This window comes from Zootoca vivipara, chromosome 12 (assembly GCF_963506605.1).
Source record: "Zootoca vivipara chromosome 12, rZooViv1.1, whole genome shotgun sequence".
Taxonomy (NCBI): domain Eukaryota; kingdom Metazoa; phylum Chordata; class Lepidosauria; order Squamata; family Lacertidae; genus Zootoca; species Zootoca vivipara.
In genome coordinates this window covers 58,420,664-58,448,532 of record NC_083287.1, presented here as the reverse complement: position 1 = coordinate 58,448,532, position 27,869 = coordinate 58,420,664, and the positions used below count along the sequence as shown (strand labels likewise).

The 27,869-nt window shown below is 47.1% G+C and overlaps 1 protein-coding gene across 1 annotated transcript; it reads left to right on the top strand.

Moving 5' to 3' along the window:
• Nucleotides 1–385: 385 nt before the first annotated feature.
• Nucleotides 386–27,564, top strand: LOC118092043 (zinc finger protein with KRAB and SCAN domains 7). The gene is made up of 11 exons (XM_060281077.1): nucleotides 386–3,464; nucleotides 6,416–6,497; nucleotides 9,056–9,138; nucleotides 9,797–9,923; nucleotides 10,380–11,968; nucleotides 13,096–13,109; nucleotides 21,548–21,878; nucleotides 22,069–22,150; nucleotides 22,389–22,471; nucleotides 23,191–23,317; nucleotides 24,169–27,564. The coding sequence occupies exons 1-11, from the start codon at nucleotides 3,354–3,356 to the stop codon at nucleotides 25,284–25,286; spliced, it is 3,747 nt and encodes a 1,248-aa protein (XP_060137060.1). The 5' UTR covers nucleotides 386–3,353; the 3' UTR covers nucleotides 25,287–27,564.
• The last annotated feature ends 305 nt before the right edge of the window (nucleotides 27,565–27,869 follow it).

Genomic DNA, 27,869 nt, shown 5'->3' with positions numbered 1-27,869 from the left:
GCGAAGGGGAGTCCCAGGGCTGCGGGGGAGGGTGGGGTGCAGGGAGGACTGTTCGGCTCATGCATGCTGGGGAGACCCCCAAGTTTGGGAGCAGAGGGGCCTTCTCCCCCTTCCTCTCGGGAGGGGGGTGAGTTCGCAGGAGGTCTGCCACTATCTTCCTCCTTTGTATCGATGCGCGTCTCGACGCTTTGGGGAGAGCAAAACGTGCATGCAAGTAAACCCGTTTCGGATTTATAAATCAGTCACGTTTGTTAATAGAGGTTGCAGCCAGACGGAAACATTCAGATGTAAAATATACCCAAACAATAAACACAACCTGAAAATGCAGAAAATGACTAAGGAATGCATGGATGGCGATGGCGATGGCGATGGGAGGCTCCGAGCCAGGATATCTCTGCTCTGCCCTCCACAGGGGGAGGCAGCGATGCTTCTGAATCCCAGTTGCTAGAAAAGCCACAGGCAGGGAGAGAGATGCTCTTGGGCTCGGATCCGTCTGGTGGGCTTCCCAGAAGAGGCCACTGTGAGAACAGATGGGGGGGGGACTCACTGGAGCCCCCTTGGCTTGATCCTGCAAGTCTCATCTTCTGTTCTGATGTTCCTCCAGATGAAAGCGAAATCTCCGTTGCTCTTCAGTTTGAAAGAAAGCTGCTGCTCCCCCAACCCCTTCATCAGACAAGAGTGTTATCCAGACTCTTGGATGACACATGTGTGCCTGTTCAGACATGCAACCTCTCAGGTGTCCAGACACCTCACTCCGAGGGGGTGGCTCCTAGCAACTCTCAGCACCCTTAACAAACTACAGTTCCTGGGATTCTTTGGAGGAAGCCAGGACTCTTCAAAGTGGTCTGATCCTGCTTTGCAGATGCAGTGCAGATGAGGGTGTGTTTGTGTGTGTGTAGCCTTTTTCTTTTCTTTTTGGAAGAACTTTTAATTGAGTTTTAAAAACAATATTTGTAGAAGGAATAAAGGTGGCAAATAAATAGGCCAAGTCTTCTCATGTCATTTGTATATCACAAAAATAGCACAATAGATTTGCAGGGATATCTGCAACATTATTAGTGGTCAGTGTATGAGCTGTAGGTTCGTGAATTGGTTTAAACAGAAACAAAGGGGAAACAGAGTTAACAGATAACAGTCAACAACAGCCAAACACCTAGTCAAGAGCCCTTGGGTTTGTGCTTAGGTTAAATGTGAGTAATAGTCATTTTTCTTCTTATGTTATCAAAGAAACAATAGAAAGAGGAGATATGGTAGACATTGTCAAATATCTGAAGGGCTGTCACATGGAAGATGGAGCAAGCTTGTTTTCTGCTCCAGAGGGCAGGACCCGAATGAATGGCTTCAAGCTAAAAGAGATTCCAAACTAAACACCAGGAATAATCTTCTGGTGGAAAGGGCTGTTTGTCAGTGGACTTGTCTCCCTTGGGAGGTGGTGGACTCTCCTTCTTGGAGGTTTCTAAGCAGAGGTTGCATGGCCATCTGTCATGGATGCTTTTGTTGAGGTTCCTGCATTGCAGGGGGTTGGACTGGATGACCCTCAGGGTCCCTCCCAACTCTACAAATCTATGATAAAGTGTTAGTCTATTGATGAACGTGGGAGGGAGGTTCAAAGCAAAGGTAATGATTTATGTTTCAATTTAAATTTAGATCAACCAGATTGAGCCAACTTCTCAAAACTCTGCAAATTCCAACAAGCTTCATGCCTGTTTCTTCAGCCTCCCCACGTAACTTGAGGCTATTTTCCCACATGCTTGAAGCTTTATGCTTTGTACTGGATGTTGTTTTGCCTATTCTTCGTACTGCTGCTGCATTTCTATGACTTTTATCTAGTAGGCTTTATCTTTTTTTCCACGCTGGAGGCATCATTACTACTGATGTTGTTTGTTATTGTTATTATTATTATTACTATTGTTACCACTGTTCCACTTAGTAGCCAGTGCAGCTTACAACCATTCAAAAATATTTTTAAAAGTCAAAACAAATAACAATCACAGGAATAGGCTGGGTCCTGAAAACGCACGTCTCCGTTGTGTTTTTCCCCAAGAGGCCTTGGGAAAGAGGGGACGGTGCCTCTATAGGGAGGGAATTCCCCAAGGGGGGATCTGCCCCCAGGATGCCCTCTCTTGGGCCACCCCCACCCAAAACTCTGAAGGGGGTGAAGCTACCAAGAGGGCCCCCCTCTGCCAAATTTCACAGCCAAGAGGGTCTGTAGGAAAGAAGGTGGTTCTTCACATATTTGGGGGCCTAAGTGAAGTCCTCCTGCAAGCACTTTGAATTGGACCTGGAAATGAATGGACCACCAATGCAGCTGTTTTAAAACAGGAATTAGATGTGTTCTCAGGGGTTGTAATGAGAGGGATTCAATGAGGAGGGGGAGACCCATGGATACTCCTTGGAGAAGAAAGTGGGAAAGAAATGCCCTTCATAAAGAAAGGGAACTCAGCCAACAATCCAGCTTCTGCAATTTGGACCAGATTTTGAATAGTCTTCAAGAGCAGTTCCACTTAGAGGGCATTGCGATGATCCTATCTGATCCACAGCAGGAATTACCTTGGCCATGTCATCTCTGCTCCAAGGAGACAGTGGCTTGCAAACTAGCCAGAGCTGGAAAGGGGCACTCAGTGACCATTTTGGATCCAGGAATATCCCCCCCCCCAAGCATATAGGGCTGCGTGTGGGTTAAGCTATGCAACATTATCATTATTATTAGTATTATTATTAACCTGCTGTTTACCCCAAGTACCCTGGGCAGACAACCACGTTAAAGCACAATACTAAAAAGAGTTTAAAACAACTTACGAGCACAGAAAGGAGAACTCTTCTTTACTTGCTTTCTAGCACTGTCCTTTGGCCTCACCTACTTGGCCCTCATGGGGTGGGTTGGATAAGGAGAAAGAAAAAGGGACGCCCCCAAAGTGAGAACTTTGCAGGTTCCAAGTGCTAGAAAATGAGTCAAAATAGGAAAGAAATGGGCCCTGAAGTGGGGGAGGGAGCAACCGTGGAGAGCTCCAGGGTTAGGAAACTCACATTTTAAGACGGCTGGAGTCTTTTCTTCCTTTTTGTGTTGAAGAAATCTCAGGATCTGATGTGGTGGAGTCCAGGCTTGGTTCCTAGCAGGACGCATCCACGCTTGCTCAGAGAACATTTCCCCCTCCTGACAGTGTATTTGCTTTGTAGGATTTGCAGAGCCAGCGTTCTGGCAGTTCTGCTACCAGGAGGCCAAAGGACCCTGAGAAGTTTGCAGCCGACTCCACCACCTTGACTGTCGGTGGCTGAAGTCAGAAAGGCACACAAAAGCCCAGACCCTGGACCTGGTGGTCTTGGAGTAGTTCCTGGCTGTCCTTCCACCCGAGATGGAGAGCTGGATGAGGGAGTGTGGAGTGGAGACCAGTTCCCAGGCGGTGGCCCTGGCCGAAGGATTCCTCCTGAGTCAGGCAGAGGAGAGGAAGCAGGCAGAGCAGCAGGTGAGAGAGACTTTTCTCTGGATACTCTCCAGGGGCTCTGAATGATATGGGAGATGCGTCATTTTTTGTCTCTGCCACACGGGTGGCACAGTTAAACCACTGAGCCTAGAGCTTGCTGATCAGAAGGTTGGCGGTTCGAATCCCCACGATGGGCTGTGCCAGCTCCTGCCAACCTAGCAGTTCGAAAACACGTCAAAGAGCAAGTACCGTATATTCAGGCGCATAAGATGGCTTTTGAACCCAGGAAAATATTTTCAAAAGTTGGGGGGCTGTCTTATACTCCGGGTACAAGAATCTGCGGTCGCTGCATACGGTGGGGAGAGCTCAAAAACGGCTGCGGCCGCATCCTCGCCATATGCAGCGACTGTATGAATGCAAAGAAGCACACTCGGGAGAGGGCTGCTCCCCGCCGGGGCGAACGGCTCCCTCATGGCTTCGCGACCCGGATCAGTGCAGAGATACAGTTTTGTGTACAGTGGAACCTCGGTTTACGAACACCTCGGTTTATGAATTTTCGGTTTACGAACGCCGCGGACCCATCTGGAACAGATTAATTCACTTTCCATTACTTTCAATAGGAAAGTTCGCTTCAGTTTATGGACGCTTCAGTTTATGAACAGACTTCCGGAACCAGCTGTGTTCATAAACCGAGGTACCACTGTATTTCATTGGTGTCAAGCTGCCGCCTCTTTTCTCTTTGTCAGCACATAGCGAAGGGATCTCTCCGGCTCTCGCTCTCACTCTCCTCTCTATGGCTTCTTTCCCCCTCTCAATAACTGTAAGGGGGTGGGCTTACAGGGAACAGCCACCCCTCATCAAATCCAGTTATTCGAACGGCTCTGACGGCAGTGGAGGGGCAGGAGACAGGAAGGAGGAAGTGAGAGGAGGGGGCCAGGGCTCAGGCAGCCTCCAAGAGCACTACCTGCAGCCTGTGATACCAGCAAGGAGGGAGGGGCCAGCAGAGAGTTCCAGTGGGGAAACAGCAGAGGGGCGCCCTTTCAAATTCACCCTGGAACTGAGGCGATCAGCGGCTTGCAAACACATGGGGTGGAGATTTGGGGTCCCCAAACTACTCTGCTGGGGAGGAGCCGAAAAGCGCCATTGGGAGAATCTGATCATACTGAGTAGACATGTTTTCATGAAGCTCTGGCACTGTAAATAATATTCACAATAAAAGTATTAAGGACAAGATGGTTGGGAGTGTCGTTGCTCGAGGGTAGCCAGCAACCTCCCTGACAATAACTAAAAAACAACAACCAACCCACCATTTCCCCGGCTGCAGACTTGAGTGCTGGAGAAGAAAGCCTCCCCTCCCCTCCCCTCCCCTCCCTGCCAAAAAAGGGCTATCCCAAACTCTATATTTTAACTTGAAAATTAGGGGGTCGTCTTATACGCCGGCATATATGGTATATAACAAAGTGCAAGTAGATAAATAGGTACCGCTCCAGTGGGAAGGTAAACGGCAAGCTAGGGACAAAGGTGAGAGTTGTTTCCTAGTTCTGCTGGATCTCTCAGCGGCCTTTGACACCATTGACCTTAACATCCTTCTGGACCGTCTAGAGGGGTTGGGAGCTGGGGGCACTGTCATACAGTGGTTCCGCTCCTTCCTCCTGGGCCGTGTTCAGAGAGTGGGGGTGGGGGGGGATGAGTGTTCAGACCCCTGGGCTCTCACTTGTGGGGTGCCTCAGGGTTCTGTCCTCTCCCCCATGCTTTTTAATATCTATATGCAGCCGCTGGGAGAGATCATCAGGGGGTTTGGGCTGGGTGTCCATCAGTATGCTGATGATACCCAGCTCTACCTCTCTTTTAAATCAGAACCAGTGAAGGCGGTGAAGGTCCTGTGTGAGTGCTTGGAGGCAGTTGGAGGATGGATGGCGGCTAATGGATTGAGGTTGAATCCCGACAAGACAGAAGTACTGTTTGGGGGGGACGGGGTGGGCAGGTGTGAGGGGCTCCCTGGTCTTGAATGGGGTAACTGTGCCCCTGAAGGACCAGGTGTGCAGCCTAGGAGTCATTTTGGACTCACAGCTGTCCATGGAGGCACAGGTTAATTCTATGTCCAGGGGGGCTGTCTACCAGCTCCATCTGGTACGCAGGCTGAGACCCTACCTGCCTGCAGACTGTCTCGCCAGAGTGGTGTATGTTCTGGTTATCTCCCTCTTGGACTACTGCAATGTGCTCTATGTGGGGCTACCTTTGAAGGTGACCCGGAAACTGCAATTAATCCAGAATGCGGCAGCTAGACTAGTGACTGGGAGTGGCCGTCGGGACCATATAACACCGGTCCTGAGAGATCTACACTGGCTCCCAGTACGTTTCTGAGCACAATTCAAAGTGTTGGTACTGACCTTTAAAGCCCTAAACGGCCTTGGTCTGTATACTTGAAGGAGCGTCTCCACCCCCACCGTTCAGTTCGGACACTGAGATCCAGCACCGAGAGGTGAGGTTACAGGGAACCAGACAGAGGGCCTTCTCGGTAGTGGCACCCGCCCTGTGGAACGCCCTCCCATCAGATGTCAAGGCAATAAGTAACTATTCTACTTTCAGAAGACAGCTGAAGGTGGCCCTGTTTAGGGAAGTTTTTAATGTTTGATGCTGTACTGTTTTTAATATTCGGTTGGAAGCTGCCCAGAGTGGCTGGGGAAACCCAGCCAGATGGGCGGGGTATAAATAATAATAATAATAATAATAATAATAATAATAATAATAATAATAATAAATTATTATTATTATTATTCCGTGTGCTGCTGTGGTTTGCTAGAAGCGGCTTTGTCATGCTGGCCACATGACCTGGAAGCTATACGCCGGCTCCCTTGGCCAGTAGAGAGAGATGAGCGCCGCAACCCCAGAGTCGGTCACGACTGGACCTAATGGTCAGGGCTCCCTTTACCTTTACCCTTTTTCTAATCCTGCTCCCTATTCTCTTTTTGGACTCTTGGTTGTTCTTTCAGGGAAAGGATCCATTTGCAGAAATGGGCCCCGATTCCTCTGAGGCAGAGAGACCTGCAATGGACACCAGAGAGAGGCCACAGGGTAAGGAGGAAGGAGTTTCTTTTGTACTTAGCCCTTTGGGTTTTGAAACGAATCTGTGAGTCCTTTTAATCTTTTTGGAGAACACACTTGATGGCCTGTGAGGGACAGGGGAGCAGAGGGGGGGAGGGGTGGTGCAGCGCCTCCGAGGTTCCGCCAGAAGGGGAGCCTCTCCCCCCCTCTGATTGGCTCCCAGCCCTTTTGGAGGGAAAATCCAAGGAGCCCTTTCTGAGGGAGAGAGTTCGACAGGGTCTGATCTGAGAGGGGAGGTGGGGATTTTATTATTTTATAATAATAGTAATTATTATTATTCAGAGAGGCTCTGATCTGAGGAGAAGGAGCCTCGCAGCAGCTTAGATAGGAAGACGACCCAGTGGAGGGTCAGGGGAGAGTATGGAGGCAGGATTTAATCTGGAGGGCTGAGTCTGAGGAGGCAGGAGAGGGAGAAGCTGTGGGAAGAAGGACTAAACCAGGGTCTCCTCCTTCCAGTCAGGAGGGGAGAGATCTGCTAGGAAAAGGGGACCTCTAAACAAATAACAAGGGCTGAGGGGATCCCCTGGGTCTGTGGGAAATCCCTTAGGGGTGGGATGGCTAAGAGAGAGGAGGGCAGACAAAAAATGCTCCTCGCTCAGGAACCAAAGCATTAGGCTGAGAAGGAAGGTGTGCTGTATTAAAAGCATTTAATTGTAACCCTGGTCATAACTAAGTAAATGGACAGAAACCGAGTTAATTCTTTTACCTCCTATGGCAGAAACCTGAACTTCCAACTGAAGTGCAAGAAGTGAGCTTTTAGCAACTGAAGTTTAAGAAAAGCAGTCATATACTACAGTGACATCTTTATATTTAGTTTAAGCAATAACTTTTATTTGAAAGGACACATCTCCTGACCCAAAAATTGTTTCACAAACCTCTTTTTTTTCTTCAGCTCTTTCCTAATACTCTAAATCACTAAGTTTCCCCTCGTATAGGATCCCCACAAGATGGCCTGTGGTAAACTGCAGAAATTCATGTAATTTTACTGCCAAGTGGTGGGTCCGCTATATTTAATGGGGGGCAGTTAGTGGGGCGAGTCTGCCGCATTATTAGCTGATGGTCATTGGTGGGATCCAAGAGCCCAAAGCAGGGAACCTCAATTTTCACATAACTAAAATATGAAATGGTTACCAATGTCCAAATGCCCTCGGTACGTGAGGCTTTTTAAGATAAGATAAGATATAAGATAAGATATCTTTATTGTCATTGTCCCCTTGCGGGAACAACGAAATTACTCGGTTGCTACATCCACTCAGATAAAGCATTCCGCATAATCCAAAATTACAAAAAGCTAATTAAAAACAGTAATTATACTACAAAATAACAAGTAAAATAAGATGACTTCAAAGTCCGGGCTTTCCATTTAAGGCCAAAATTGCTCTAGAGAAGAAACTGTTCCTGAGACGGCTCGTTCTTGTCTGCATTGTTCTATATCTCCGTCCCGATGGCAGGAGCTGAAAGAAATGGTGGCCAGGGTGCGTTGGATCTCTTGATATATCTAGTGCTTTTCTATGGCACCTGGTGGTGTAAATTTGTTCTAAGGTGGTGAGTGAGCAGCCAATAATGCTCTCTGCTGTTTTAATAATTCTACACAGCCCTGCTCTGTCCTGGGAAGTACAGCTTCCGTACCACACACATAAACCGTACGTGAGCACGCTCTGTATGGCACAGTGATAGAAGGCAAGCAGCAGCTTTTGTGGAAGATGGTTTTTCCTTAAAATTCTCAAAAAATACAGTCTCTGCTGCGCCTTCTTCACAAGCCCCCTTGTATTAACACTCCAGGACAGATCCTCCTGTAACTCAATGCCTAGAAATCTAAACGTTGTTACCCTCTCCACACAAATTCCGTCAATCAAGAGTGGCTGGACCTCGTTCTTCTGTCTCCTAAAGTCCACCACAAGCTCCTTAGTTTTCTTTGTGTTTATGAGCAAGTTGTTGACTCTGCACCACTCTGTCAGCCGCTCCACCTCATCTCTATACTCAGTTTCACCCTCCTTATCATAGATGAGCCCGATCACGGTTGTGTCATCTGCAAATTTGACAAATTTGACAACCCTATGTATAAAGAGTATAAAGGAGCGGACTAAGCACGCATCCTTGTGGTGTTCCTGTGTTAGTCCTAAGCATGTTTGACATATAAGGGCCCAACCGGACCCTCTGGGAGCGATCTGAGAGAAAGTCCAGTATCCACCCACAGAGTGATAGTTATCAGACGTCGCGGTAGAATGGTATTGAATGCCGAGCTGAAATCTACAAAAAGCAGTCTGGCGTAGCTCCCCCGCTGCTCCAAATGTGCAAGAACAGCTTGGAGGGCAATCGCCACGGCATCCTCTGTTGATCTTTTCGTTTTGTAGGCAAATTGGAATGTGTCCAATCCCTCTGGTAGGCAGGCAATGACATAATTTCGTACCAGCTTTTCAAAGCACTTCATAATTATGGGTGTGGCCCATCTCTAGTTCGACATGCATAGCTTCACCTCTGACAGAAGCATGCGCTCCTGACTTCTCATTCACCTTTCTGTCTCACAGATGGCGGAGTGATTCTGGCAAGACGGCCTCATCCATCTTTTCTTGCTGGTGGAGGAGAAGTAGCGGCTGTGGAACCAGATGAGGTGGGGAGAAGGAGCATTGGGGGGAAGGAGGATGAGAGACAGGGCAGCCAGATTGTCTCTGGGCCTGAATGAATCTCTCTCCTCCTCTTGGCTTCTGCCCTTAACAAAGGCTTAGAATGCCATTCCAGATGGTTTATGTGCTGGGAATAATGAACAGCCACCTCACCTTAATTAGCTGTCTGAATGTCAGCAGTATAATTTATTACTAGTTACAGTTTTATTTCTATATTTATTGTTGAATGCTAAAATAGGCTTCTGAGCAGTTGACAACATGGAAAAAACAGTGGCCAGGATTCACCTAACCATCTCCCTTAGTTGCACATCAGAGATTTCCTCCCCTGTGCCCCTATGCACCCCTTGACTTTGGGGCATCAGGAGAGTCTCCTCATCCCCACCCCCAAACGTGCACAGGGAGAGAATACTTGATTTGAATAACACAATGTGGAGGTCCCATTTACAACAACATTAACACATTTCATTCAAATACCCTGTAAAAGAACTCCATTAAGATGTTAAAATAAGCATCCATGCTTAAAATATGCAGCAAACCAATCCCATTAAGGCCATGCAGCAATTAGCAGGCAGAAAACAACAGAGCAATGTGTAGTAGATGATGTTTATGCTGTTTAAGAAGGTGATGTTTTCCTTTTTCTTGTAGGGTTCAGTTTGCTTTGAAGATGTAGCTGTTCGTTTCACAGATGAGGAGTGGGCGTTGCTGGATCCTGACCAGCGAGCTCTGCATAAGGAAGTCATGGAAGAGAATTGTGGGATCTTGGCCTCTCTAAGTAAGGCTCTGTGTTGGATCATGATCTCTGATTTGAAATTCAATACGTATCTACATGTGAGAAACCTCCAAGCTCAACAACTCCACCTACAGCATCTGGGATTCTGATAGCCCCACAGCTCACCTGGAACGGAGGGCTATCAGCTGTTTGCCTGTGTATAGTCTTCTTCCATTTATGTCTTTTAAAGCAATGATCAGACTGGTCTGAACTAACCTGGCCTTTTAAAATGTAAGATTCAGAGTAGTGAGGGAAGTCAGGTTTTACTTGTTTGGTTAACCAAAAACGACAGAAAAAATAAACAAAGAGAAGACTGACAGTGGAGATGTAGCAGGTTTCATGAATGGACAAAACCAAATCCATCTAGGAGAAGATCTAGGCTTTTCAAATCTCAGATTTCTGTAATCTAGGGCTCCATTTCATCATGAGGTTCTAATCCGTTTTTCTTTGTTCTTGCAGGTGACGATAAATGGGAAGTTGAGAACCAGGGAGAATATGACAAAATACACATGGTGGATAAACCATATAACTATTTGGAGTGTGAAGAAATCTTCAGTTACAGCTCCCATACTTCTCATCAAAGAAATCCCATTGAGAAGAAACTCTATCCATGTCTGGAATGTGGAAAGAGCTTCGGTAAAAGGGCCCACCTCACAGCCCATCAAAGAACGCACACTGGAGAGAAACCTTATCAGTGCTTGAAATGTGGAAGGAGCTTCAGTCGGAACTACCATCTCACAGCCCATCAAAGAACCCACAGTGGGGAGAAACCATATCAATGCACAGAATGTGGAAAGAGCTTCGCTCAGAAGTTAAGTCTTACAACCCATCAAAGAATTCATACTGGGGAGAAGCCATATAAGTGCTTGGAATGTGGAAAGAGCTACATTCAGAAGTTCAGTCTCACTTCCCATCAAAGAACTCATACTGGGGAGAATCCATATCAATGCCTTGAATGTGGGAAGAGCTTTCATACAAGCACAAATTTCCGTCGACATCAGAGTATTCACCGTGGGGAGAAACCATATCAATGCCTGGAATGTGGCAAAAGCTTTATTCGGAACTCTCATCTCACTATCCATCAAAGAATTCACAGCGGTGAGGAACCATATCAGTGTTTGGAATGTGGAAAGAGCTTCACCTGGAAGGAAAGTCTCACATCACATCAAAGAATTCATACAGGGGAGAATCCATATCAGTGTTTGGAATGTGGAAAGAGCTTCTGTAAGAAGGCCAATCTTACAGTCCATCAAAGAATTCATACAGGTGAGAAACCCTATCAGTGCTTGGAATGTGGAAAGGGCTTCACCCAGAAGGAAAGTTTTAATTTCCATCAAAGAATTCATACAGGGGAAAAACCCTATCAGTGCTTGGAATGTGGAAAGAGCTTTGGTACAAGCACTTACTTTGTTCAACATCAAAGTATTCACTGTGGTGATAAACGGTATCAGTGTTTGGAATGTGGAAAGAGATTTACTTGGAAGGAAAGTCTCACTTCCCATCAAAGAATTCATACAGGGGAGAAACCTTATCAGTGTCTGGTATGTGGAAAGAGCTTCAGCAAGAAGGCCAATCTTACTTCCCATCAAAGAATTCATACAGGGGACAAACCTTATCAGTGCTTAGCATGTGGAAAGAGCTTTAATCAGAGAACCCATCTGACAGCCCATCAAAGAATTCATACAGGGGAGACACCCTATCAGTGCTTGGAATGTGGAAAGAGCTTCAGTCGGAAGGAAAGTCTCACTTCGCATGAAAGATTTCACAGAGGGGAGGAACCATTTAAATGTTTGCAATGTGGAAAAAGCTTCAGCCGGAACTCTCATCTAACTTCACATGAAAGAATTCACAGCGGAGAAAAACCTTTTCAGTGCTTGCAATGTGGAAAGAGCTTCGGTCGGAAAGAAAGTCTCACTTCCCATCAAAGAATTCATACAGGGGAAAAACCATATCAGTGCATGGAATGTGGAAAGAGCTTTAGTCAGAGGTCCCATCTCACAGCCCATCAAAGAACGCACAACAGAGAGAATCATGGAATCATATTATTGTAGAATTGAAAGGGACCTTGGGTGTCATGCAGCCTAATAATAATAATAATAATAATAATAATAATAATAATAATAATTTATTATTTGTACCCTGCCCATCCGGCTGGGTCTCCTTAGCCACTCTGGGCAGCTTCCAGCAAAGATTAAAAAACCCTCTGCAATAAAGAAAACTCAACTAAAGCATCCGGGGGTTGGACTGGATGGCCCTTGTGGTCTCTTCCAACTCTATGATTCTATGATTCTATCCATTGCAGGTCTGCTTAAAACCCCCAAGGAAGGAGAGCCCACCATCTTCTGAGAGAGTCCATTCCAATGTTGAACAGCTCTTACGATCAGAAAGTTCTTATTTATGTGTCAATGTCCTTTCTTGTAACTTGAATCCACCGATATGGATCCTACCCTCCAGAGCTGGAGAAATCAAGCTTGGTTCGTCTTCCAAGAGACAGTACTTTAGATACCTGAAGATGTCTACCAAAGCTCATCCCAGTTTCCTCTTTTCCAGGCTTAACGTCCCCAGCTCCTTCAACCGTTCCTCATAAAGCTTGGTTTCCAGAGCTGTTATCACCTTGGTCACCCTCCTCTGCACACATTTCAGCTTGACGTATTCTTAAATTGTGGCTTCCAGAACTGGACACAGGACTCTAGGCGTAGTCTGACAAAACCAGAATAGAGTGGTACTGCGACTTCCCTCGATTGGGACACTAGACTTTTGTTGGTAACAGCCTAGAATAGCATGAGGTTGTTTTTTTTTACTGCTGCATCACACTGTGGACTTATGTTAAGCTTGTGGTCTTCTATGAATCACTAGATCCTTTCACATGTAATATTAGCCATCCAGGTGTCACCCATTTTATATTTGTGCAGCCTAAGTGTAGAACCTTATATTTGACCTTATTGAAACTTTGTTTTGTTAGTTTTGGCCCAGTTTCCCAACCTGTTAAGGTCATCTTGAATCCTGATTCTCTCTTCTTCAGCATTAGCTACCCCACTGCACCCCCGGTTTGGTGTCCTTTGTAAATTTAACGAGCATCCTCTCAATTCCTTTGTCCAAGTCATTTATAAAGATGTTGAACAAAAACAGGTGCAGGACAGAACCCTATAGCACCCCAGTTATTCCTTTTTTCCAGGATGACGAGGAACCGTTAGTGGGCACTCTTTGGGTTCGGTCAATCAACCAGCTACAAATCCCACATTTTGCCAGCTTATATACAAGAGCGTCAAGAGCAATTTGGCAATGCTGGTGAGTGAGCCATCAATGCTGAGCTCTTCCTTGGAGAAGCTGACAAACAATTCACGTACTTCCAAGAGTCTCCAACTAGCAAATTCGTGGAGCTCCTGGCTGCAACCGTCTTCCTTGGCATGTCCAGGATGGTGGTGGTGCCAGATCGAGCTCTTCTTGGTTTCTGCTGAACACACACAGGACATCTTCCAGAAAGGCCAGGAGTTTCAGGCTTCCCTCTGTGAGAAGGGTAAGTCGAGGATTCCCTTGCTGCTGTCCTCCTTTGATTATTCAAAGTACATTCCGAGAGGATGCAAGGAGCAAATAATTGTATCCACGAGGAAGAAAGAGTTTTGTGTTCATTGTACTCAAAGGTGGTTGGGAGCAACAGCAAGAACAGTTTATTTGCTTCAGCCAACTCTAGTTCTCATCTGCACATGTCTGACCCATGGAAGATGGCTTAGATTGAACCAAGATTCTGAATGACAGTGCAAAACCTGACATTAGTCCTCATTGAAATTCATTGACTGCATTTATATGCCACCTTTTCCTCCAGGGAGCTCAAGGTGGTGTTACACAGTTCTCCCCCAAGCTCCTTTAATCCTGACAATAACCTTGTGAAGTAGGTTAGGCTGTGAAGCAGTGACTGGCCCCCAAGGTCGCCCAGCGAGCTTCATTGCCAAGTGGGGATTTGAACCCACTTCTCCCAGGTCGTAGTCTTGACACCCTAACCACTAAACCGCACTGCCTCTCTAATGAGCCCCTCTGAAAGTGTGCATGTGTGTGCATTTGCTTACAGTTTGCCTGTGATGTTACGGTGTTTGTATTTAAAGTTGTATACACATGTAATTAATATAATAATGGCAAGTACAGTATAATAGTAGATTTAAGGTAATGTTAGGTAGGGAGATGGGGAGAATGAATTTGGAATGCTGGGGGTGAGAGGTGATCGTCCGAGAGTTTTAAAGCGACTCAGACCAACACGGCTACCTACCTGTAACTATAACAAAAGTAGTCATAAAAAAATAATTATACAAGATCTAAAATAAAGATACACAAAATCAACAGCAAGAACCCCCCTCAAAAACTCCCAAACCCAAGAGTTTGTTCCGCAGCCTCAGCTTTTGTGGCTGGAGTCAGTCCAGGCCAGGTGGGAAAGGCCTGCAAGGCAGAGAGCAGATCTTCCAGGACTGCGCCAATATGGTTTCTGGCCTCTTCAGCAGAGGCAGTTGGAGGCTGGGGTGTGAGAGGGGTGGTGGTTGTGAAGCAGCATTATCCCACACAATCCGCTCTGATTTCTGCTATCCGTTGACATCTGTTTTAATCCCCCAGGCATTTTCTGCCCCAGTTTAGGTGCTATTTTTTAGTATTTCATACTTAATGTTTTATTAAATTGTGGTTTTAAGGTGGGGATATTCTGTGAGGGGGGAAGGACGACGGACGTTGAGTTACGTGGGCTCCTTTGAGCTGGAAAGGTGACTGTGACATTGCCCTAATACTGGGGCAGAAGGAAGGGAGTTGCTGTGAAGAATGGGCAGGCAAGCTTCTCCCAGCGGAGAGCCAGAGCTGAATACCCTAGCCTTGAATATCCTGGCTGTGTCCCAGATTCCTTTGATATTGAGAGAGGGATTTCCATGAGTCTGTTCTTGCCCCCCCCCCCCAATTCAAAATCAGGGACAGGCAGTCTGGAAATGAATTTTTAAAGTATCCTTTTACCAATGTTAATTTCAAGCCTTGACTTTAGTCTTCTGTGTCCTGTGGAAAGTCCTGCCACTAGAGATTCAGTGGGTGATTGCTGTGCCAACCTTTTAATGCTTGCGGAAAAAAATTCTATTCCACTGTGCCTGTACAGATAATTAAGAGTACACCCCTCACAAGGGGCTATCGATGCTGGGTTTTTTTTAATTTATTTTTGTTTTTAGCTTATTTTAAACTTTTTATTATGTTATTGTTTGGGATTATATTGCTGTAAACCACCGTGGTATATTTTATGATACATCTGTGTAACAAACAATTCTTTGAGGTAGTTTGGGTTGAGAGACAGTTCTCAGCTACTTTAGTAAAGAAGCAACGAATTGGGTGCATTTTAAACATGCAACACCAGATGGCGCCAGAGAGCAGGAATGGTTTACATTTCCCATAGCAAGTTTTTTATTTTATTTTCTTTCTTTATAGCAGGGGTGGCCAACTTCCAAGAGACTGCGATCTACTCACAGAGTTAAAAATTGGCAGTGATCTACCCCCTTTGGGGGGGGGTTCAGGTCAAAATTGTTGAGCTTTTTCTCGGAAGGAAAGCCCTGTTTTGGGGGGGTTCACGTAGAAGTTATTGAACTTCTTTAGGGAAGAGGAAAGCGACGTTGAGCTCTTTTTTTAGGAAGGAAAACTGTGGTTTTCGTGGTTCAGGTCATTTTAGGTGTGCAGGGCAAATATGTTGAGCTTTTTTAAGGGGAGCCAAGGATTTTTAGCTTCTTTGGGGGGAGCCACTGATCTACTGGTGATCTACCACAGACGTCCAGTGATCTACCGGTAGATCACGATCTACCTGTTGGACATGCCTGCTTTATAGTGTTCCTTTCCTGTGTTTGGGATCCACCCACAATGACTGACTGTCCCAAGGTCACCCACTGAGCTTCGTAGCTGAGCAGAGACACTCTTCCCTTACCTCCCAGGTTCCCCCCCCCCGCCTTAATATGACCTGTAATCCCACCATCTTTAAACTAAATGAATAAAAAGAAATGATGGTTTCTGCTGCAAAGTGAACAGTTGCAAGTGTAACTTTTTTGCAGTGTCCACGGTCACATCCGAAAGCAAGACCAGAATAGACGACATTCCTCAAAACAACCACATGAAGTCAAAATAAAGTATTTCAGAAGTTCAAGTAAAGATGGGGCCTTGCCCCAAAGACATCTGGCACGGTCCATGTGCTCCTGGACTAGGACACCCACCTTCTAACCTGGAAACCTGGAATTAAGCATCTGCTCACAGAAATCGTATCACACCTGATATAAGTAAAAAAAAAAAGTGCTCCTTTCCCCTTATGGGGTACCCAAGAGCCCATATAGAGTCCTTTTGTAGGTTCTCTAACGGTAGGAGAAAATAACAGAGGCCAACCAGAGAATACTGAGAAGCAAAGCAGCTACTGGTAGTAAGCCTGATCTTTATTAACTGTTGCAACAGGGTGCTCCCCCACACGCAGGAGAGAGGAGGATGACCCTGAGCCATGCATGCAAGCCCTTATATTTTTTGTTGTTGTTTAGTCGTTTAGTTGTGTCCGACTCTTCGTGACCCCATGGACCAGAGCACGCCAGGCACTCCTGTCTTCCACTGCCTCCCGCAGTTTGGTCAAACTCATGTTCGTAGCTTCGAGAACACTGTCCAACCATCTCGTCCTCTGTTGTTCCCTTCTCCTTGTGCCCTCAATCTTTCCCAACATCAAGGTCTTTTCCAAAGATTCTTCTCTTCTCATGAGGTGGCCAAAGTATTGGAGCCTCAGCTTCAGGATCTGTCCTTCCAGTGAGCACTCAGGGCTGATTTCCTTCAGAATGGATAGGTTTGATCTTCTTGCAGTCCATGGGACTCTCAAGAGTCTCCTCCAGCACCATAATTCAAAGGCATCAATTCTTTGGCGATCAGCCTTCTTTATGGTCCAGCTCTCACTTCCATATATTCAAGGTAAAGGGACCCCTGACCATTAGGTCCAGTCATGACTGACTCTGGGGTTGTGGCGCTCATCTCATGTTATTGGCTGAGGGAGCCAGTGTACAGCTTCCAGGTCATGTGGCCAGCATGACAAAGCCGCTTCTGGCAAACCAGAGCAGCACACGGAAACGCCGTTCACCTTCCCGCTGTAGCGGTTCCTATTTATCTACTTGCACTTTGACGTGCTTTCGAACTGCTAGGTTGGCAGGAGCTGGGACCAAGCAACGGGAGCTCACCCCATCGCAGGGATTTGAACCGCCAACCTTCTGATCGGCAAGCCCTAGGCTCGGTGGTTTAACCCACAGTGCCACTCGTGTCCCTTTTTATATTCACAGTAGTGAAGCCTTTATACAGTGGTACCTCTACTTACGAATAACTCTACTTATCGGAACGCATTAAATTCGTAAGTAGAGGTACCACTGTATAGACATTTTAAATTGCCTGCCCTGGAATCCAAGACCACCCCCCCCAGATACATCAGACCTACATCACAGAAAAGGCGGTCTACAACAGAAATCTGAATGTGTTATTTTTACCCTGTCTGCCCATCTGTCTGGGCTTCCCCTGCCACTCTGGGCAGCTTCCAACAAACATTAAAATACATCAAATATCACAGATTAAAAACTTCCCTAAACATGGTCCTGCAAGCTTGGCCACCTAAGAATATTACAAATGTGTAAGTACTTGTTTGGGGGACGCAGGTGGCGCTGTGGGTTAAACCACAGAGCCTAGGGCTTGCTGATCAGAAGGTCGGTGGTTCGAATCCCTGCGACAGGTACCGCTCCGGTGGGAAGAAGGTAAATGGTGTTTCCTTAGTCATGCTGGCCACATTGCCGGCTCCCTCGGCCAATAATGTGAGATGAGCGCTGCAACCCTAGAGTCGGTCACGACTGGACCTAATGGTCAGGGTCCCTTTACCTTTTAAGTACTTGTTCACACACTGCCATGAGCTAAAAAAAACCCCTCTTTCTTTTGAAAAGCTACGCATTACAAGGCTAAAGTGTCTCAAGAAAGTAGGAATCAGCATCTTGGAGAGCGCAATGTCCCTATGTCCACTGCCTTGTACCCTCCTCTGCACACAAGCGCACAAAAAGGGCGGGTGCGTGAGTCATGCTCCAGGCATTTAGCCTTGAACTGTTTCTAAACCAGGCAGTGCAGCTGGGTGTTTCACCCCCCCCCCCAACAAAATCCAGGCATGGGGGATGGGCCACTCACAACATGGACTGAGCACTTAAGTGCAATTTGACCCATTCCCCCCCTCAAATTACACCAACAGGCCAGGATCAGAATCCAGGACACGGGACACTGCAAGCAGAGGGCATTTGGGGAAGGGGCTGGAGGGGCATCCAGAAGTCTGGGAACTTGTGTGTGCATGTGGAGCCATTTATTTGGGGTGAAGGGAGGGGTGCAAATCTTTCCTGCCCCTGGATGTTTCAGCTGCTTGTCTGACCTTGGAGGGGGTGAGCATTAGATTCTCAGGATGGAAAGGATCCAGACCCCTGCTCGTTGCATCCACTCCTCGAGGAGGAATTAATCCTTCCAGACACTGGTGGGATGTGTGTGCAGAGCCTCCAAATCGTGGCCCTGGAAGGGAGGGCCAAACCTAAGCAGGCTCTGCTAGCGGACAAAAACGGGGTCCCGTGTCACACGCAAACAACCACAGGGACATCCGAGGAGGGAGGAGGGGCGGAGGCTGTTTCTAATCTAAGTGGAGTCTGGGTGGGCATCTGCCAGGGATGTTTTAGCTGAGATTCCTTTCTGGTGGTGGTGGGGGGGGCAGGACTAGGGGATTCCCTTTCAATTCTAGGATGTGGTTTCCTGCTCCTTGCAGAGCCTTTTTCACAGCAAGCTGCTCCTCCTGTTTCTGGCCATTGGGGGTGGGGGTGGGGTGGAAACAGCTCAGAAGCCCCCCCCCAAATAGTGACCCACTTTTGGGGGTGTGACGAAACGTGGGGGGTTTCGGTACAAAAGGATTGCAGAACGCTAGCAAAACCTTGGCATTGACTTGCAAACGCAGCTCGATGATGTATTTCTTATCCCTTGATGTGCTTCCTATAAAGCACCATTGCCAAACTTATTGGCCCTGGTTTGGACCGAACCGGGCAGCGACGCGTTGGGATTCGGGGTGATACCTACGACCCTCGGAGCATCACTTAGTTGGGGACAGCGGTGCAAAACACGGGTGTTTCGCTGCAAAACGACCGCACAACAACTTTGGCACAGCTTTGGAGGGGAATCAGGGGGTCCCAATTTGGAGGGTTAATAAAAGAAGCCTCGCGCGGCTCCTCCTCTGGCGCAGAGAGGGATAAGCTTGGTGCACTGGCTTGCCAAGGGTTAAAAGGAGCTGAGCTGGATTCCTAGAGAGGACAGGAAATGAGGGCGAGGGGAGGTCTTGCAGAGCAAAAGCCCCTTCCTCCCTCCCAGTCTCTTTCTGCCCGGGGTGGTGGTGGCTTGGACCTGGCGCTCTCTGCAAGCGCTGCTGCTTCTGGGCGCCTCCAGGGACCTGGTGAGCGTCCTCTCTCTCTCCCCTTTGGGTGCATTGGGGAGAAGGGGGTCCCAGGGCTGCAGGGGTGTTGTGTGCATGGGTGTGTGGGGGGGGAGGACCCCCAAGTCAGGGAGAAGACGTCCCTCCCCCTCCCTCTCTGCAAAGCCAGGAGGAGTTTGCAGAAGGTCTGCATAATATCTGCTCTTCCTTGCCTTTTTGGGGAGGGGTCTGTGGGTCACGGGGAAAGTGGCATGCAAATAATGCAAATCAACCCCGTTCAGGGGGGTGGAAAAAGGTACAGTACAGGTATTATTAACGGGTTGTAGCTGGACATGAAATATATGCAGAAAATAATAATAAAAAAGAAAACCTGACCTATGCAATACGGAAAGATTGACTGTTGGAAGACGGAGGGCAGAGAAAAGAAAAAGCTTGTTCGTGCGGTGCAGAGTTAAACCTACGGAACTCCCTCCCGCCGGAGGCAGGGGTGGCCACCAAACTAGATGGCTTCTAGTTGGAGGCTAATGCCTGGAGGAGGAGAGGGCGATGGGGCTCCTAGCCAGGAGGGCCATGTTCTGAGGCTGCCACGCTTCTGAATCCCAGTTGCTGGAAAAACACAGGCAGGGGAGGAGTTGCTGTTGGGCTCAGATCCTGCTTGTGGCTTCCCACTTGAGGCCCTACTCTGCCCCTGTGGGAATAGGAGGGGGGACTCAATAGGGGACCCCTGTGGCCTGATCCTGCAGGACTTGTCTTCTGTTCAGATGCTGAGTTCCTCTGGATGAACCCTCCCTTGTCCTTCAGTTAGAAGGAAAGCTCCCCCCCCCATTCACCAGACAGGGGCATAATCTAGACTCCTGGCTGACCCACGTGCGCCCGTTCAGACATGCAGCCTCCCAGGCGTCCAGAGGATTTTCTGAGACTGAACCTGCTGAGAAACCCTGCAGGTCTCACCATCCAGGGAATTGAAGGCAGGGGAGGCCCTGCTGGGAAGGAAGCTAACTTGGGATGGGGGTGAAAGAGGCAGCCTCCCCCCCATTGCTGAGAGTTACTGGGAGACCCTCTCCCACCAGCTGCCATTCCCAGAGTTCTCTCCAAAAGTGACAGGTTGTTAAACCACTCTAGGGGGGAGTCTTCTAGCAGCTCTCAGCATCCTTCACAAACTGCAGTCCCCATGATTTTTGGAGGAAGCTTTGGCTCTCTAAAAGTGGGGTGGTCCTTTTGCAGATACATAGCAGATGGGCCCTGGGGGTGTGTCTGTGATTCTTTCTTTTTGGAATAATTTTTCATTGGGTTTTATTTAAAAAAGGATCATAGGAAAAAGGGTAAACAGGATAGAGCAGGGCCACTCTAATTTCCCAAAGCAGACCACAGCATTAAAACCCAATCTTAAAACCAGTTCAGAACCACTTGCAATCCCAGAAAGCAGGTAACTCCTACTTGCTTTTGAGCACTGTCCTTTGGCCCCACCCACATGCCCTTTGGCCTCACCCACTTGGCCCTCAGGGGGTTGGCCAGATAAATATTTGGCCCTCAGAATAATAAACAAAAAGCACTTCACTTTATAGAGTGTTGCAGATTTCAAGGGCTAGAAAATGTCCACTGAAGTGGGGGTGAGAGGGAGAGCAACCCCAGACGTCCCCAGGATTAGAAACCTCCACTCTAGCCTAGTGTCCACATTACACTCAGTACAAATGACTCACTTGTCAATCACATCTCTGACTTCATTTGTTGACGGGAAACACTGAAATGGAGGAGCAACCAGTCGGATTCATCTCACAGAAATTCCTTCAGTTGCCTGCACCTTTTGCATAGTAACTTTCCTTTTAGGAGGGTTAGAAGATTCATTTTTCTTTCTTATTGCTTATTTCTTAAAGAAAGCTCAGAGTCTGGGCTGTCCAGCCCTGGTTCCTAGCAAGACTAATCCACGCTTGCTCAGGGAACCTTTTTCTTCTCTTGACCGTTTATGAATATTATAACAGAACAAAGTATTTGCTTTGTAGAATTTGGTAGCACCTCTCATTAGGACAGACAGAACTTTGGCAGAAGAAAAAAAGGATTCCTTCTGATTTCTTGGAGGCTTCCTGAGAGCCCAGATGGATGAGCAAGACTCAGCTGGCCCTGAAGCAGGAAGAGGCCATGCCATCGAAACTGGCAGCAGTGGGGGATTCTGGGAAAGCTCAGTGCAGAAGATCCTGGTTGAGGAGGACACCTTCAGCTCAGATGCGCAGAGACAAAAGTTCAGGCAGTTCTGCTACCAGGAGGCCGAAGGACCCTCAGAGGTTTGCAGCCGACTCCACCACCTTTGCCATCAGTGGCTGAAGCCAGAAAGGCACACGAAAGCTGAGATGCTGGACCTGGTGATCTTGGAGCAGTTCCTGGCTGTCCTTCCACCGGAGATGGAGAGCTGGGTGAGGGAATGTGGAGCGGAGACCAGTTCCCAGGCAGTGGCTCTCGCTGAAGGTTTCCTCCTGCGACAGGGAATGGAGAGGAAGCAGGCGGAGAAGCAGGTGAGAGAGACTTTCCTCTGGATGCTCCCAAGGGGCTGAGAACATGAGGGAGAGTATCCCCAAATTCCCTCCTTGGACCATCAGTTTTTGGAAAGCATCCAAGGAACGATACCGGATATCTCTATCATCGGCCATTCCTTGTCTAATCTTTCTCCCCATTCTCAGTTTTGAATCCTTGTTGCTCTTTCAGGGAAAGATTATCTTTGCAGAAATGGGCCCTGATTCCCCTGAAGCAGAGAAGACTCCCTTGGACACCAGAGAGAGGCCACCAGGTAAGAAGGAATGAGTTTTTTTCTGTTTGGTTGCATTCTGTGGATTTAGAAACTGATTTGTGGGTTCTTTCCATCTTTTGGGGGAGGACACCTGGGGCCAAGGTGTATTTTTACGTAGCTAAAATACAAATGTCAACATGCACTCAGTAGATAAGGCTTTTTGGAGTTGGAGATTCACTGCTTTACTTCTCAGAAAAACACACACTCATGGCTTCCGACTTACCTTTTTCTCTTGCAGGGGACAGAACGTTGCTGGCAAAAGCTCCTCCTCTGTCTTTCCATGGTGGCGAAGGGGAAGAAGTGGCTGTGGAACCAGATCAGGCAGGTGGAAGGAGCCTTGCGGGGAAGGAAGCCGAGGTGGGGGGGGGGAGCAGGGGTGGCTCTGGGCCCAAACAAATCTCTCTCTTCCCCTTGGCTTATGTCAACACTGCCCTGAACATGCCGGTCAAGGTTTATGCGCTGAGAACAATGAACAGCTCCCTCACTGTAACTAAGCTTCTGAATGTTGCTACGTAGTATTATTTATCACTAGTTCCAGTTGTATTTCTATACTGGTTGTTGAATGCTAAAATAAACTCTTAAGCAGTTCACAAACTGTACAAATCAGTGGCCAGGATTCACTTAAGCAACCCTATCAGTACAATATAAAATACAGTAGTACCTTGGTTCTTGAACTTAATCTGTTCCGGAAGTCTGTTCGACTCCCGAAACTGTTTGAAAATTGTGGTGCGGCTTCCGATTGGCTGCAGGAGCTTCTTGCACTCTAAGCGGAATCTGCGTCAGACGTTCAGCTTCTGAAATATGTTTGAAAAGTGGCTTGCCATGTTTGGGAGCCTATTTGTTCGGGAGCCAAGCCATTTGAGTACCAAGGTACCACTGTAAAGGAATTCCATTAAGGCATTAAAATAAGCATCCATACTTAAAATGTGCAGCAAACCAATCTTCTTAAAACAACACGCCAATGACAGGTAGAAAACAGCAATGTGTAGTAGATAATCTGTATGTTGTCTAAGAAGGGGACCTTTCCCTTTTTATTTTAGGGTCCTGTGTGCTTTGAAGACGTAGCTGTTTGTTTCATAGACGAGGAGGGGGTGTTGCTGGATCCTGACCAGAGAGCTCTGCATAAGGAAGTCATGGGAGAGAATCGTGGGAGAATGGACTCTCTCGGTAAGGCTCCCTGTTCTAGCATGATACCTGTTTTGAAATGCAATATGTATCTCTATATGAAAAACCTCTAGTATTTTGATGGAGCTCAGCAGTCCTACCGAAGCACCTGTGATTCTGATGCTCCCACAGCTCACCTTGAATGAATTGTCTGCAAATATACTTCCTCCAGCTGTGCCTTTTAAAACCAGGAACAGGCTGGTCTGAACTGCCCTCACCTTTTAAAAGATAGGTTTCAGAGTTGTTAGGGAATGTGCAGTTACTTCTATTTTTTGGGATTTTTTTTTGCTTCTGCCCATTTTCAGTAATCTCCTTAGTCAACCAAAAATAGACAGAAGCAAAAAAAAAACAAAAAAACAGAAGTCGAACTAGCAGATACCATCTATACAGTTGTACCTTGGAAGTCGAATGGAATCCGTTCCGGAAGTCTGTTTGACTTCCAAAATGCTTAGAAACCAAAGCGCCGCTTCAGATTGGCTGCAGGAAGCTCCTGCAGCCAATTGGAAGCTGCGCAAGCCCCTGCGGACGTTCAGGTTCCAAAGAACATTTGCAAACCGGAACACTCACTTCCAGGTTTCCGGCGTTTGGGGGCCAAAACGTCTGAGAACCAAGGCATTTGGGGTCCAAGGTATGACTGTATATTACACACTAGGTAGCCAAATTTGCACTGGCAGCCAAGAATCTCCGTTCCAGCTGTATGAATGCACTCCCAATTTTAAAATCTAAGATTGTAAATTTCTTTTTATGTTGTAAACTGCTAACTGACTTCAGATCACAAGCGTTCATAAGAATTGTTCAATTATTTGGGCTCCATTTCTTCCCAAGGCTCTAATCCATTTCTCTTTTTGTTGCAGGTGGTGACGATTTGGAAATTAAGAACGAGGGAGACCACGACATCATCCACACAGTGGAGAAGTCATACAAAAATTCAGAGTGTGGAGAGAACTGCAGTCAGAGCTCCCATGCCACTTCCGATCAAGGAAATATCACTGGGAAGAAACCTTATCAGTGCCTGGAATGTGGAAAGATCCTCAGTCGGAAGGAAATTCTCACTTCCCATCAAAGAATCCATACAGGGGAGAAGCCATATAAGTGCTTGGAATGTGGAAAGAGCTTCAGCCACAGAGCCAATCTCACAGCCCATCGAAGGATTCATATAGGGGAGAAACTATATTTGTGCTTGGAATGTGGAATGAGCTTCAAACGGAAGGAGAGTCTCACTTCACATCAAAGAATTCATACAGGGGAGAAACCCTATCAGTGCTTGGAATGCGGAAAGAGCTTCACTCGGAGGGATAGTCTCACTTCACATCAAAGAGTTCACACAGGAGCAAAACCGTATCCGTGCTTGGAATGTGGAAAGAGCTTTAGTCGGAAAGATAGCCTGACTTCCCATCAAAGAATTCATACGGGGGAGAAACCCTATCAGTGCTTGGAATGCGGAAAGAGCTTCGCTCAGAGTACCCATCTCATTTCCCATCGTAGAACTCACAGTGGGATGAAACCCTATCAGTGCTCAGAATGTGGAAAGAGCTTCAGTCAGAGCGCCCATCTCACTTCCCATCAGATAACTCACAGCGGAAAGAAGCCCTATCAGTGCGTGGAATGTGGAAAGAGCTTTGGTTGGAAAGAAAGCCTCACTTCCCATCAAAAAATTCATGCACGGAAGAAGCCGTATCGGTGCTTGGAATGTGGAAAGAGCTTCACCCAGAAGCAAAGTCTCACAGCCCATCAAAAAACTCATACAGGGGAGAAACCCTATCAGTGCTTAGAGTGTGGAAAGAGCTTCAGTCAGAGCGCCCACCTCACTTTGCATCAAAGAATTCATACGGGGACAAAACTCTATGTTTGCTCTGAATGTGGAAAGAGCTTCAGTGAGAGCGCCCATCTCGCGTCCCATCAAAGAACTCACCGGCCAAAATTACAGAATCGGAGAATGGTAAAGTTGGAAGTCACCACAATGGTCATCTAGTTCCACCTCCTGCAATGCAGGAATCTCCACTAAAACATTCCATGACAGAAAGACACCCAACGTCTCCTGAAAAACCTCCAGTGATGGAGAGTCCCCTACTTTCCACGGTTGTCTGTTCTACTTTCCAACGGCTCTTTCTTGGAACTGTATCAGGAAAAAGACAAGATTAATTTAGCATGACTAGTTTTTGAGAAGCTCAATGCTGTGTCTTAATAATCGCAGCATTCTTGTTAATTCCTCACAAGCCAACCATGTAATTATCTGTTCTAGAACCTTTCCTGGTATCCATGCCAAGCTGACCAGACAGTAGTTACCTGGGTCTTCTCCCCACACCCTTTTGTAGATGAGGACAATATTTGCCCTTCTGTAGCTTGAAGGGACCTCATTTGTTCTCCAGGAATTCTCAAAGATTATAGACATCCTGTCTGAGATTACATAAGCAAGTTCCTTTAGTTCCCATTGGTGCAGCTCATCAGGCCCTGGAGATTTGAATTTATTTAAAGTAGCTAGATGTTCCTCTACCACCTCTTTTCCTATCCTGGGCTGCAGTTCCCTCCATACATCGTTTATTCTGTTATCACCAGGCTGGGCATCGCTTCAAACTACCTGTACAAGATTCAAACTACAAGAAAGAAGATTCCACCTAAACATTAGGAAGAACTTCCTGACAGTAAGAGCTGTTTGACAGTGGAATTTTCTGCCAAGAAGTGTGGTGGAGTCTCCTTCTTTGGAGGTCTTTAAGCAGAGGCTTGACAGACATATGTCAAGAATGCTTTGATGGTGTTTCTTGCTTGGCAGGGGGTTGGACTGGATGGCCCTTGTGGTCTCTTCCAACTCTATGATACTATTATTCGTTTTGGGTGAAGACAGAGGCAGAGTGGCTGTTCTGTCTTCTATCACTTAATAGCATTTATGCGTCTTCTCCATGAAGAGGACCTGCTACTTGCTTGTTCTTCCTCGTGCTTCAAAGATAGCCGAAGAAACCCTTTAAGATCAGTTTTAACCTCTCTTCTAAGCCTGAGCTCATTTTGAGATTTGGCCTGCCTGACCTTCTCCCTGCAACCGTTGGCTCCTGCACTATATTCTTCCTTCTTCGTGAGTTGCCCTTTCTTCCATTTGTTATCCATCCCATATCAGAGAAACCATTTCAGTGTGTGGAGTGTGGAAAGGGCTTCAGGCAGAGGGCCTGCTATCTCGTGGCCCATGAAAAGACTTTAATGACTCTGTGGGTGAGCATTGCAACAGTGCCCTTGTCCTGTGGCAACCTAGCAAAGAAGTTGACTTTTCTCTCAGAACTATAGAGTACACAACCGGTGTCCAGTCTTTCTTCAGACTACATACTCAGGTCTTGGAGGTGCAAGTCGTGGGTTCATGGTATTGAATACCTTCTCCGTATCCATCACCTCTGGAAAGAGGGTAAAGAGCAGTATGGCAACACTGCTGAGGTAGCCCTCAATGATGGGCTCTTAAAAGAAGTTGGCAAGCAATTCATGTCCTTCAGGAACCTCCAAGTTGCAAATTTGTGGTGCTCCTGACCGCGACTGTTCTCCTTGGCATGTCCAAGATGGTGGTGGTGCCCCCGTTGAAGCTGTTTCTGGTATCTGCTGAGCACTCCCAGGACATCTGCCAGAAAAGCCAGAAGTTTCAGGCTTCCCTCTGTGAGAAGCTTAAGTTAAGGATTCCCTTGCTGCTGTCCTCCTTTGATAAGGGGTGATATGATAGCCATGTTCAAATATATGAAGGGATGTCATATAGAGGAGGGTGAAAGGTTGTTTTCTGCTGCTCCAGAGAAGCGGACATGGAGCAATGGATTCAAACTACAAGAAAGAAGATTCCACCTAAACATTAGGAAGAACTTCCTGACAGTAAGAGCTGTTCGGCAGTGGAATTTGCTACCAAGGAGTGTGGTGGAGTCTCCTTCTTTGGAGGTCTTTAAGCAGAGGCTTGACAGGCATATGTCAAGAATGCTTTGATGGTGTTTCCTGCTTGGCAGGGGGTTGGACTGGATGGCCCTTGTGGTCTCTTCCAACTCTACGATTCTATGATTCTATGATTATTCAGAGTACATTCTGAGCGGATGCCAGGATTGTATCCCCGAGGAAGAAAGAGTTACTTGCTCCTTTTCTCAAGGTTTGGAAACTGCTCTGCCCAGTGTATAACTTTTCTCTATCTATGTGTATCCTCTCTACCAACCTACCTGTCTACCTGTGGTTCTTTCCCCTCAGCTATTATTGAGTGCTAATGTCTTTATTGCAACATTAAAATATATTGCAAAATACATGGATGGTTCTGGTTGCGTATCCTGTTGTGGTGTATCAGAGTGCGAAGCCCCCATGAACCCTCCAGAGACTCCTAGGGAAGCCAGCTCTCCGAGTGAGTAGCAGTTCTTGTCAGGATAGGACCACTTCTTCACTGAAGAGCCTGGCTGCGAGATCCCGCCCACCTCTTCCAGCATCCTGTTCTCATAGTGGCCAAATACCCCTAAGAACCCAGCCCTTCTTCATGTGCCGCCTCCAGGGGAAGTCAGGAGGGTGGAAACACAAGAAGGGGCCTTTTCTGTGGGTTCGATCCCCGACAGCTACA

Excerpts from the sequence above, each read along its gene's own strand:
- LOC118092043 (XM_060281077.1), top strand. The coding sequence starts at position 3,354 with ATGGAGAGCTGGATGAGGGAGTGTGGAGTGGAGACCAGTTCCCAGGCG. Across the intron at positions 21,879-22,068 it reads GGAAGCAGGCGGAGAAGCAG|GGAAAGATTATCTTTGCAGA; the intron begins GTGAGAGAGACT and ends TTGCTCTTTCAG. Across the intron at positions 22,472-23,190 it reads TGGCTGTGGAACCAGATCAG|GGTCCTGTGTGCTTTGAAGA; the intron begins GCAGGTGGAAGG and ends TTTTTATTTTAG.